General features: G+C 43.7%; 1 protein-coding gene across 3 annotated transcripts in view; it reads right to left on the reverse strand.

Moving 5' to 3' along the window:
- Positions 1–12,870, reverse strand: part of ARHGEF3 (Rho guanine nucleotide exchange factor 3) — a 118,269-nt gene extending 105,399 nt beyond the window's left edge. The window contains exons 1-2 of one of the 3 annotated variants that reach the window (XM_021409459.1): positions 12,748–12,870; positions 1,601–1,696 (exon numbers count right to left, since the gene is read on the reverse strand). In XM_021409459.1, the coding sequence (XP_021265134.1) occupies positions 1,601–1,696; positions 12,748–12,782 (131 nt within the window). In that variant the 5' untranslated portion in view covers positions 12,783–12,870. Of the gene's footprint in view, positions 1–1,600; positions 1,697–11,635; positions 11,813–12,747 lie in introns of those variants that run through there. The other 2 variants (XM_021409465.1, XM_021409460.1) reach the window with 2 other exon arrangements.

Here is a 13,324-nt window from a genome sequence, read left to right on the forward strand (position 1 = left end):
AGAGACATCCCACATTCCGTTATACCAGGCACGCTGACTGACTGCTATTCAGCTTCCCAAGTTAAAGGCCTAACTAAACAAAATCCACAGATTGCAGACATGTTATTTTAACTAATAGGATTTTTCTTTACACAGTGAGAAAGTACAAATAGCATTGCTGGCTCATACAGAGGTTGAGAAATCTTTTTTAAAGATATGAACCACACCTAAAGTTGGTTTTAACATTCTAAGCTCCTTGTAAATCACCAAGGGCCCCACAATTTACACTAGGTGATAACCCAGCTCTTTATACCACTCACATAACCTAACAGACATTTACATTCTGCTATTTTGCACCACTTTATTTACGGTCAATTACACATTTAACGAGTCATAGCATTCAATCATTCAAGATACTCTAATACTTGGTAACATAAATTGTACTCTCCTGCTCTTTTAGTCAGCATTACTAAGAACTGCCATGAAGCATTACAAGGAAATGCTGTGATGAAAATGACATCGTATTGCTCAATACCACAAGTAGAATAGAAAACAATATGAGATAACAAAGGAACAGTATGTATCAAGCCTCCACTCCCAGCAGCACGGGGAAAAACTCTCAAGTTTTCCATATCTTCTCCTACATTTGAAGATTGTTTCTAACTCTGAGGATGTCCCAGGAACAATAGTAAAAACAGGAAAAGTTCTAAAAATTGAAATTACTTTCCAAGAGCCATGACACTTACTTGAGTACTACATCAAACAAACAAACAAGATTCTGCATTATTTCCTGAAAGGCATCCAGTATGAAATATAACATTAATTTGCTGGCATTTCTTTGCTTTGTTAACAGAAAGAGCTTTTAATGAGTATTTCTCAGAATGGAAAAATATATGGGTGCCATGCTTTTTGTGGTATGAGTTTGCTGTCTACAAGGTAAATAAGCAGTGTAACAAAATCCTATCTCAGACCAACAACAGCAAGTAAAATCAGCAGGCTCCCAATAAAGGGTTCCCAGTAACACAGCGAAAATAGCCCCAGTGCCTCCCCAGCACAGCTCTCTTCATGAAGACACCAAACAAGGTGCTAAAAATTGCACAGTCAGTGGCAGTTTTCACAAAGAAATTGCCCTGAAGTGTAAGAATTTACCACACGTACCACTGAACTTCATTGTTTTTCCTTCAGTAGAAGTCTTTTTGATCAACAGTAGAAACCATTGACATTTTAATGCCTCCTAGGGCACAATCTCTGGAAACCACAAGCCTGATTTCTGAACTGTACAGCACTTTGAGGTCTACTACTAATAGCAGAACATAAGCATAGCAGCAGCATTGGGAGATTAAGACATGTGCCATATGTGATAGATTCCACAAGCACAACTGGCGCGCTGTTGAAGTGAACAGGAGTTTTTCCACTGCCCATCCCCCTGACAGTCCTACGGTCATCTGCTAAGAATTCAAAAACAATTAGAGCTTCTTCCTCTTTTTCCTTCTATTGTTAAATAATGGAAAATAATTAATGTAAACATTTATAACACAAACAATTCTTATTTCTTAAAACTAAGTCCTTCAATATTACCATCTACTGACCTCTCCGAAAATTAGAAGTAAAACTTCCTTACCAAACTTTTTCTTCTTCCACTCCTCCTCTGGCACATTGGTTTATTAAGGCAGGACTACTCATGGTAAGTGCAGAGCTTTCAGAATTCATTTTTTTTCTGCAAAAGTACAACAACAACAACCACCACCATTATTAAAGCCTTAATGCAAGTATAGAATGTGCATTTACTAATTCACTAGAAAACCCCAACCTTAGTACAAGCACTTTTAAGACCAAATACAGTACATTTTACTCACTTAAGCAAATTTCCTAAATCAAGGGGATTAATTGGATGAATACACTGAGAAGGATTTGGCAGTTTTGTGAACTTGCTAGTTACGCCAAACTCAACACTGATTGTCTTTTGTTTACTTTTCTGAACAGAGGCCAGCAGAGTTGATGTCAGCAAGCCCCTACCCAGGGCTATGCATAGTGTCAGTTATGTTAATTGAGAGCAGCAGTCAGAGCTAGTGCTGTTGTAGAAGGATCCACACAACATCAGGGAGAAAAAATGGATTTTGGATATTTAAAGATCCTTTTAGCATATTTTAATAACTTAAAATCCACATTTTAGTAGCTTAAGATCATACCTCAGCTGATTTGCAGAAAATTACAATTCACTCATGGCTGAAGTGGAAAAAGCAGCACGGATATTCAAATGCTGGCAACAGCAATTCCCAATCTACAGTTCTCATAAGAGGTCTATATGGCCAAACGTGCTTTGATTAAATGACTCGCATGATAAAAACCAACAGATCTCTGGACAAACCAAGTTAATTTCACACTGAAACACTGCTATGTTTTGGTAACAGGATCCACAGCCTTAACAGAAATTCTTACACCTATCTTCGGGATTTTTTTTTGCTTTTAAAACAAAGAAAAGACAGCTTTCTTGAATTTGAGACTCCTGAATTTGAATTTGACTTCACACCTGGTTCTCATTACAATCAAAACGAAAACTTCATAGATGAACAGACAATGAGTTAAACTGTATATTAATTAATCTATTAGAACATAACCAGAAAACATGCTGTGTTTGCTAAGATAGTAGAACCTTTGCAAGAAGGTATAAAGAAATATTAGAAAGCTCTTCCAAGCTGCATGGAAACAGGGTCCGCATCCACAGCCAGCAAGAGATAACTACAGCACATGGCCCATCACCGGCACACAGGTTAGGCCAGTCTTCACAAAACACACACTTGGAAGAGAATGCCAGCCTTTGTTTCAAAATTCTGCTCAAGCAGAGGTATACAAGAGCCCCAGCAAGGACACTTCTTGGAAAGAAGTCCTCAAATCAGCGACCTAAATTCAGCCCTGACTGAAATATTAAATTCCTTGCCTCTTTAGTCTGCAGTAACGCAGGAAGAAGGAAATTGTTCTTATAGATATTCTGAAGGAACAATGCAGGAGTCCAGACTTAAGCATCTTCTGCAAAGTTCCTCTCTTTTAGGGAGCAATTTCAGGCCAGTTATGCAGCAAGAGCATCATCTTTTCTTGTGATCACTCAAACCAATAAGATCCAAGGTTCAGAGGAAGATTAAAAGTAGTCCACTCATTTGCAAACTTGGAAGCTGAAAGAATCATTACAAAACCACAAGGTTGCCATTCCAGAACTATAAAAAATAAAAAATCCCATACTGTCACCGGTGAGCTAGCAGCGTACTAGAAGTACAAGTGTTTAATCTATGACTAAGAAAGTATATTCATCACTCCCTTCTCCACCCTTGGAAGGGAATGCTCCATACACAGCTCTGCACTGAGACTTCAGTGCTGGAACTAGAGTAACAGCAGAGGACAGGAAGAATGATACAACTTACTATGACACCAACTTCTCTCAGAATAACTGATAACAAATGTTGACACACATCAAAGAGAAAATAAATGATACACAGCAAAAACCCAGTTTGTTCCCCCACGTTCCACAAGGAAAATAAGGTAAAGTAACACAGAGAAGAATAGATCTTTCCAAACTTCTCATGTCCCTCATGTTCCCAGTCCAACATCTGAAATTGTCAGTACCATCGTACTCCTCCACGTCTACAGCCCCGAGATCTTACAGAAAACACTACAAGCAGATTTTTGTAACATAAGAGGAGGGCATCAAGAGGCCAGCATCTGTTCACGTGAACAGCAGATCTCACCCACCACCTCCAGAGAGCCCCCCGTGTGCTGGAGAAACCAGCAGGCTTTTTGACAAACTGGATACCGAGGATCGTGTTCTTTCAAGTCACACAGCCCACGCTCCTGCAGCCTCCACTGCTCAGTTTCCAATAACAGGAGAGGTCTGCAGGTCACCTAGTGAAGTGCTGAACAAACTCACTCCTCAGTTAAACACGTGGAGGAGAGGCCCAGCAGCCAGCTGGTACCAGGGCAGACGGGCAACCTTCTTTGGCTGTCACCAGCAGGATAGGAAATGTCTCTGCACCCAGCGGCCCCTCCCGCCCCAGGCAGCAAGCAGCCAGGCACTGCCCCCAGCGTGGGAGCAGGCAGCACAGAGCATCCCAGCACGCTCCCACTCACAGCAGAGAACAAACGCTCCAGCAGCACCCACCACACAACCCCTGCCCGCTGCAGCAGGAACTCCCAGCATCCTCAGCTCCTTCTGCCCCCACCAGCCAGCTCTTGCAAACCATGCTTTCCTCCCCACCACCGTGGGAGCTGGAAGAGCTGGATACAGCCTTGGGACCGGGTGCCTGCTGCCACTGCCATGCAGCAGCACTTCTCCTTCACACTTCAGAGGTCGGGCAGCCATGAGTCAGACCGGCTTCTGGAAAATAATCAGGGATTCTTCTTGCTACGCTGAAACAGGCCCGCACAGGTCCTAGTTCAGCCTTTACCCAGGAGCAACAGGTAATTAAACAGCTGATCCCCACATCCCTGACAAGTTTTATGGCCACGTCAAATACCAGAAGTTTTTTAGGTTCTAAGACAAATAGAAAACTACCATTTATCTATCATTTCCAAGGCCATAGGCATCAAATATCACCACTACTTCTCTGTCATTTCCATGAAGGATTCTCAGCCTGCAGGTTCTATCCTGACTCGTTGTTGTGCCAGACACTGCTCTTAGATTCTCTTGAGAATAAATATTTTTAAAATAAAAACCCAAACTTTCCATTATAAAATATATCTGCTTCTGTGTCCTATAAAGCATCAAGAATATTTAAATTTGAACCACACAAAATAAAAGCTAAAACTGGCAAAATAAAATTTTGTTTGGAATATACTGTTTTATTATTCAGTCAGAGTGTTAAAAGTAAACCCAGAAATGAACCTCCACTAATAACAACCCAAAAATTTAAACTCAATTCAAGAAGCAAAGGAACAATGTTCAGAAATATATATATATATATATATACACATGCTGTTCATAGGTGCTTCTTTCTGTATCACCATCCAACTCTTGTTTGGACTTGAACTTTATGGCACAGGCACTACACATGATGAAACTTGAAGGAGGAAAATAAATCTATCATCCTCCCTCTTCATAACGTGAAGCCAGATGCCAAGGCAAGTCAGTAAATATCAGTTTAAGAAACTCTGCTAAAGACGCGTTCTGTTTCTCTGTTTGCACACTGAGCCTTGACTGTTGCAGATAAGCCACATGCACTTTAATTAAGTGTTGTCCTGGAGATGGTGCTCTGCTTTAATAGGAGGAAGTGGGAAAAAGGCAATTCCAGAACAAAAACATAGGAAAACAATGTCAAAGACTTTATTTATAGCAGCTATGTTTAACAGCACTGTCACTGTCTTACTGAGGGAACAGCCTTGAAGAAACATCCACCCTGCCTGTCAAGAGATACCACAAATTTAGCATACCTACTGTAGGACCATACCAGAACACCCTGCAAGAAGCGCGCAACCCCAAATTCTCCTAGGAGTTATCCCCACAAAGAAAAGCATTTATCTTTCATGAAAAATCACCCAACTCGGAATGCCTGATGCATTAGCAGTCCATCTGCCTTACAGTGGATTCTTATGACACATATTCACAGAGAAAAGGCTTAGCAGTGGTAAGCCACTGGCTCAAGAGTTGAAAAGCATTAAATTTAAATATACTTTCACATTTATATTTAGATTTTATTCTGGAAATTCTGCAATTTCCCTTAAATGGCCAAATATAAGGCGCAAAAGAAAAAAGGATCTGGTATAACACAACACACAAGCTCTCAGTCCAAACTCCTGCACAAATCAGGACTTCAGGATCATTTGAGCAGTAAAGATGAGAAGGTTCAAGAGCATTGATGCCAAAACACTTCTTGCATTCAAACCAGCCTGCAATGGGAGAAATAGTAGTTAATCTGTCTAATCACATCCCCCTACACAAAACTCATTTTCCTTTTTTGCTTTTGTTATGAAGCAAATCGTTGACCCACAGGTTAAAAGCCTTCTCTGCACTCCCTGTTTGTATCTCTGGGCAAGTAAGACACAGCGTGGCAGTTAAAAATTAAAGTGTCATTCAACTGCTATTCGCTATAGTTGAACTAACAAACATCTTCCAATAAAACCTGTTCCCACAGCTCCTTGCCTCCACCAGAATACTTTCCTTGTTGATGTAGTAGCTTGTTATACTTGGTTGATAAAGTCTCCCTAAAAAGTTTCACTGAACCCTAAGGCTTCTGAGTGCAGAAACAGTGAGTGCTCCCTTTGAGGAGAAAGGTGACAGCAGCAGCAGCACAGTAATGTGCATCTACGGCAAAGAGGAGCTCCGAGTGTTACTGGCACTCTCTCAAGCAGCTGTCTTGAACAAGAGTACTAATTAGCAAGTGTGCATCATAGCATCTTGAATTTTAAAGAGATGATGTTCCAGTCCCATAGAAAGCGGCACAGAAGTTTCATTTCCAGTAACAAGTGCATTTACTCCTCTATTGTTTGCTGCAGTCACATCTCCATGCACACAGTGTCACACCTCGATAGCACTCAGCTGCTAACCAGGAGATTGCCTTCGGCAAACAGCTCGTTGAAGGGCTGACTGCAACTTTAAAATGAACTTCATTATTTAACTGCATAACAGCAAGTACCAAAAACAACACTCTATCCAAATGGTTTTTCCAATGTTTTCAGATACTGCAGTTGCCAAGAACTTGGTATCTCTGAAGCATACTTCAGTAAAACCAGAGTGAGAACTCAAGAAGCACGTGAGCAGTGTTTCTCCTGACTACAGCTGGGAGCAGCAGGCAGCGCTGAGAAGCTTCCTATTGCAGAACCACTCCAACCCGAGCCTAGCATACCGTCAGCTAGAGCATACACGCGCTGTGCTTATTTCATGTACGTTTTGACCTCAACAAACACATCACGTGCCATTACTTAGCTTTAAGACTTTAAAAACACATGCGATTCACTAAAGAATGAGGTCTGGGAGGACTTTTTTAAAATCACATTTTTTAGAAGGCTTTTATTCCTCTCCCTGTGGCATCTCATTAAATGCCATCCACTACTGTTCCCTTCAGAATAGGAGCTAAGTTTTATACACGAACATATATACAAAGGTATTTGGAGGATTTTATGCAGTGGAAGTAGCTCAGAGAACTACACGCACTGCACGTAACTCTTCACTCTGTATCCGGTGGTTCCATTAAAACTCTCCAAGATGATAGAGAAGAAGTTCTAACATAACGTAATTCTTCCCTGACTCACAGCAAGCACCGAGTGCGGCTCCCTCCCCCCCCCCCCACACACACACACTTGCTATAGGCAGGGAGACAGCCTGTTCAGTCTTACATAAAAGATAACGTTTACTTTTGAAATAGCATGAATGTTGTATTTCTTCTCAGCACTAAGTAGACTGAAAGGCTAAAGACAACAGTAATAAAAACACAAATTCACACCAGGCTGAAGCCAGAACACAGATACAGACAGCGTTCTACGCTGGGGAAATAAAACCTACCGCAAGGTGCTGTTCTCAACAGGACCAGTCCCTTATCTTACTGAGGTTTCATTCTTTTCCCCCAAAAAAGCCAAAAGAAAAGGAAGACATTTACAACTCATCTCAGATCACCTTCAAAGAAACTGCATGGAGAAATTTACCAGCACTGAAGACAGAATGTTGTTACAACACAGATGTCTTTCAGAACTGTTAGAATATGTTGATATATTGAGACGCCAACACCAGGAAAACCAGGATCAGGTACGCGCACACCGAGTTTTATTCCCAAAATACAAACACAGATTCTCCTGAGCTGGTTATTGCTGTGAAAAATAAAGTTATGGAGGAATTCAGACTGCTGGTTTAATCTATTCGTGTAGCAGCACATTTTGCTAACAATGTCTATCAGTTAGCAGCACACAAGTAAACCTCTCTTATCTGATTAGGTAAAAACTCCAACATGAAGAAATGCTCACAAAGATTTGAACAGAACATTTTCAACTGAAGGTACACATAAAATCAAGAATCACAGAATCAGTAAGGATTGGAAAGGCCACTGAGATCACCTGGTCCAACCACCGACCCTCCACAAACACACCTCGCTCAGCGCAGCTCCCTGTCTGGAACACCCCGGGCAGCCTGTGCCAGCGCATCATCGCTCTTTCTGAGAAGAAACTTTTCTTCACATTATTTAGCAGAATTCACAGAACACTAAGGGCTGTATTCTAGTCAACACAGACAGGTATCAAAGAATTTCATGTCACTGCTGTCATAATTACATATGTCATAGTGAAAGAAGCTTGTTTCTCTGCAGACCAAAAGATCCAGATGTTCCCAACATTTCAAGTACCTGGCTTCAGCATCAGGCACTGAACAAAACATCCTATCCGTTCCACCAGCGTGCAAGAAGAATTCCCTACCACTATTTCTCTACCTGTTTCCCCTTTCCAAGTTTTTTATTTCCCTCTTTCCCCTTCCCAAGCTTTTTTTTATTTCTTGTCAACGAAGCAAGCAAACAAAGCACAACATCATCACTGCTGCAGATTTATTGCTAGCCTGTTTACAAAGAAAAAAAGAGGCAAAAACTTGCACTGATTTCGTTCATACACTACGATTCCAAACGTGAATCCAACTACTTTCATGCTAAACTTTCTGCTTTATGTTTTGCAGTTGACACTATGCAGCAAAACAAAGTTGAAAAGTTCTTTCCAAAGATGAGGAGTATTTCTGTTCCCAATTCAGTGACTCATGCAGCGAGTGATTCCCGAGATGAATTTAACTCTATCCACCTCGAACGTCTGAATCTGAGAGCAAACACAAAGTTCTTACTCAAAAGTCACAACAATGACAAAGATTTTATCTATGACAATTTTATCTATTTTTTATCTGTGGAAAAGCTATTCCCAGAAATAACTACATGGTGTTCCTGTAAAGAATACTAAAAGTTACAAAGCCATACAGATAGCAAAACTATTTGTTTAGCTAGAAACAAAGCTAAATAAATTTAAGGGACAATTATTAAACAAAAAAGAGGAATTTTCTGAAACTTGCATCGAAGGAAAGTATTTTTTCTCATTGTAACAGCAGACTGAGAAAAAAAAAGAAAGAACGCATTCAGTGTGCAGTGGCCCAGCGTCAAAGCAGCACAACTGCTGCCACATGTTCTCATGTTCTTCTCCTTTCAAAATATTACAGCTTCAGTCATAGCAAAACGGTCTGTTCTCAATTTTTTTAAAATGGAGAATAATAACTAAGAAAAGTAGTACCAGAGTTGATATAAGCACAACTTCTTCTCTCTCTAATCAGAGCAATTGTTTCCAGGGAACTGAAGGGTGTTCCGTTTTTATCTGCCTGGAAGAGTGTCAGGTATTCTCCTTAACATTAAAATTATTACCATCCTATCAGCCTATTATCTTAATAATCATGACTGTTCAATTCAAGATTGCTACACAGTTCCATGTCATTGAAGTTTGTCGATTTGCTTTTTTTTTTTTTTTTTTTACTGTTTAGTAAATTTATTAATGTCAGACAAAAGCTGTACTGCTCTAAAATTACCTTTCCAGTCTCTAGAGTTTTTCACCTATGTTGGTAAACATGCTTCACACACAAACCTACATGGGAGAGCTTGCAAGATCATCTCTCCACACAGTAATCCACTTGCTTGAGGGGATTTGTTCTAGGATATTAATTATTTATCTGTGGAGCATCAACAAGAAGCTCATTTTGATAGCAGCTATTAATGCAGGCACACTATTTCAAGGCTTAGACTCAGACGAGAACTTTGCTATCTACAGGGCAATACCAGGTTTAGGATGCACCCATCAGAGGCTGATGGCTCTAAGTGCTGGACTGTGTGCAATCCACACATGCCTCTCACCTCTCCCCGCTATGGGGCTGGATCCTTCAGTTAAGGCCATGTACAGCTGAGGCTGTCAGCCACCCCTAACGCAAACAATTGGTCTTTGTCATCTTCAGAACAAAGGCGACAGTCAAGATAGAACCTTCTGGGACAATACTAACTGGACACATTGAAATACTTGAAACACAATCAGTGGAATTCCTGATACACCAGAGATGAGCACAATGGGCATGCTCTTCTCCTGGTTGTTGTTGTTTTTTTTCCTGAAAATTTATTGTAGACAAATGCTGAAGCGCAAAAAGTAAATAGATGTACAAGTAGAATGCCTGAGAGATGATACCAGCACAGCAGCTGCTCTTGCTCTGCAGAAACCACGCAAGTCCTGATACAGACTGCCAGCCTTCCAAGCTTCTGCAAGCTTCAGTGGCACAAAAGCCAGTAAACCTTCATGAAGGCAAGTCATACCACACAATGACTACACCTGCAGAGTTACAAAAGAATGCCATGGCTGTAAGGACAGTTAATCCCATGCAGAAAGAAGAATCAATAACAGCATAGGGCACCTTTCTATGCACATAAAGTTACTATTTCTGCTTGTATATGTAACAGTTGCACGTGAAAAGCGAAAACCACTCCTAATGGAAAGAACATAAAGCTTCTTATCCAGTTGAATGATTCGGGAGGAGATAGCTGGATGGCACTACTGGCCATGCCTTTAAGTGCCCTCTTCAGCAGCAGCCTGTATGAGGCACGAACCACCCGGAGGTAACCCAGACCTACTGCAGCATACTCACTCAGGTTTGGAGCCCCAAGGCTACCCGTCACGCGTGTGACTGGGATAGAAATTGGGACAGACTAAAGAAATCTGCATGGAGTGGTGTTTAGATGTTGACAGCCCGACCCACCAGCATGCTGAGCCCGCAGTGTTCACAGTCGGGTTCAGCACAGGCTTGAGCATCTGTGTCAACAGCCGTTTACATTCCCACAGCGTATCACTTCATGTTGTTTACAGTTGTTTTATTTACAGTTCCACAGTGTACCACTTCAAGTTCAGCCCTGGTTGACGCTAGATGGGGAAACACTTGGCGTTCTTCTTTACATCCTCTCTGTTATATTCCGGCTATCACAGCTACATGCTATATAGCTATTCCACTCAGAATTCCAGCTATTCAATTTAAAAATACATATATATATTTTAAAGTGCACTACCATAGTAGTGATCATCTGCCATAGATTACTACAGTATACTTCACAAATCCTTTATTTTCCAGTCACGTACACGACCACGCTACAAAGCTCTCCGTGTTCTGACAGACTTGCAGAAGGCCGTGGCCGTTTTTTCATTCCTGACTTGGACAGCTGGAAGCACAGCACGCCTCACAACTCCAGAGGTACAGCTGACTGAAGAGCCTTGCAGGACCTAGAGCCATGGAGACAACCTTTTTCCGGCCAATAAGCACAGATGCAAACATCAAAATGTCAACACTTCTCTTCATGCAGCAAATTCAAGTATTTTTGTCTGTTTCAACCTTCTATTCCTACACAGTTCTGCTTGCTCTGAATTTCCCAAGTTGTTAAGGACCAGAGCAATTTCTCAAAGTACGCAAGCTGTCTATCACACTTGGGGATGTAAGCACTGAAAGCTCACCTAAGATATAATAAATAACTAAATAAATTAAACGAAGAGACTGAAAACAAACAGAAATAAATTTGACAAGTCAACAGCACTCAACACCCTGAGCCTTGCAGCTCTCCATTACGCATACCTATAACTTAAAAGGGAATAAAGTGGCAAATCTGAAATTATTTCTCAATTTGCGCATCACCTTTACCTGGGTACAAGGCGTCGGTGGAACGATGCACACATACAAAGCGCTGCAACCAGATTCTGAATGCATCTATTATTTCCACACAACACTCGTGTTTCTTCAGAGGAATTGCTCAAAAACTGACACTGTACAAATGTAACTCTAGCAAATCCAGAATTTAAGAGGTTAACTGGCTTAAATATCTAAGCAAAAAGATTTAACACGTGGAAAGAAAGTTCCTGTATCGATATTAGTAACGAGTGCTGAGTTCAGACGGACTGAGCAGAAGCAGGTAGCTCTGGTGCCAGCTCGCGCACGGCCAAACAAAGCAGACTGCTGTCTGAGGACAGGCGTTGTGACGCCGACCGCTGCGCGCCCCGCACCGCGCGCGTTCCCCCGCAGCTCGGGGCGGCGCCGGAACAGCCGCCCGCCGGGAGCGGGGCCGCGGTGCGCGGGGCACGGCGCGGGGCGGGGGTCACGAGCCCGGGCACCCTGCGCAGCGGCGCGCGCGGCTGTGACGGGAAACTGAAAGAGAGTTCTGTTCGGAACAATAAAGCGTTTTGTTTGGTAGAATCGGGTAATAAATGCTGACTGAAAACAGCGCGTCGGACGGGTTTATAAACATTTTAGAAGTTAACTGCCGGAGGCAGCGGAGCGGTGACAAAGCACAGGCACGGCCACGCGCTCCCGGGCAGCGGTTCCGCGCGCCGCTCACCTCCCCGCTCCGAAACCTGCAGCGCTGCAATAGATATTTTAACTCCATCTGCTTGCAAACCCCGCGGCTCCTCCTACGCCAAATGCAAGTTCTGCACGGACACGGCACCCGCCTGGCGACCCGCTGCGGCGGCGGAGCTCTGACACGGCGCAGACCGATCCTCCAAGAGCCGGAGGATGAAGGAGCGTCCTCTGCCCTTTGACAAGCGGGGCACGCAGTACCAGACCCCACGGCCGCCAGGAGCAGCCTCACCGCGCCTCCACCCACACGGCCCCGCACCACCGCCCCCCTCGGGGCCCCGCGTCCCGCCCTCACGGCGGCCTCGGCGGGAGAGGGACCCCCGTGCCGCCCCCACGAAGCACAACGCAACCGCCGCGCGCAGCCCCCAGGTGCCTCTCCCGCTCTGACAGAGGCACCTTACCGTGCACCCTCCAGCTCTTCCTCGGCTCCCGGCATGCGGCTCGCGGAGCTGACAGCCCGGCCGGGACTCGGTGCCAACTCGGGCCGCAGCCGGCGCCGTGAGGAGCGGGCGGGGCGCGGAGCCGTTAGGGCGGCGCTGGGAGGAGACGCGCGAGCCGCCCCCGCCCGCTGCCCCCAGAGCCCGCCCCGCTCCGCCGCTCCCCGCCTCCCGCAGGGATTGACAGCGACAGAGAGGGTCCCGGTAGAGTTAAAGCCTGGCGGAAACTCCGAGGCAGTAACGGGGTTGCCTGCTTTGGCAGAAAGAATCACGGAATGTGTAAGGTTGGAAAAGACCACAAAGATCATCCAGTCCAAACGCCAACCCATCCCCGCCAGTACTGCCCACTGACCGCGTCCCTCTGTGCCACACCTCTCGAGCACCACAGCTCCCCGAGCAGCCTGTGCCAAGAGTACCAAGACGTACCGGGAGCAGGGTTTATCGTACACTGATAAACTTGCATTCAGTAACAAGTCTATGGGCACTACTCCAGTGCAGCAACGACCACTGAACACAAATGCAAACTCAAATGACATAAAGA

The sequence above is a fragment of the Numida meleagris genome, chromosome 11 (assembly GCF_002078875.1).
Source record: "Numida meleagris isolate 19003 breed g44 Domestic line chromosome 11, NumMel1.0, whole genome shotgun sequence".
NCBI classification, from domain to species: domain Eukaryota; kingdom Metazoa; phylum Chordata; class Aves; order Galliformes; family Numididae; genus Numida; species Numida meleagris.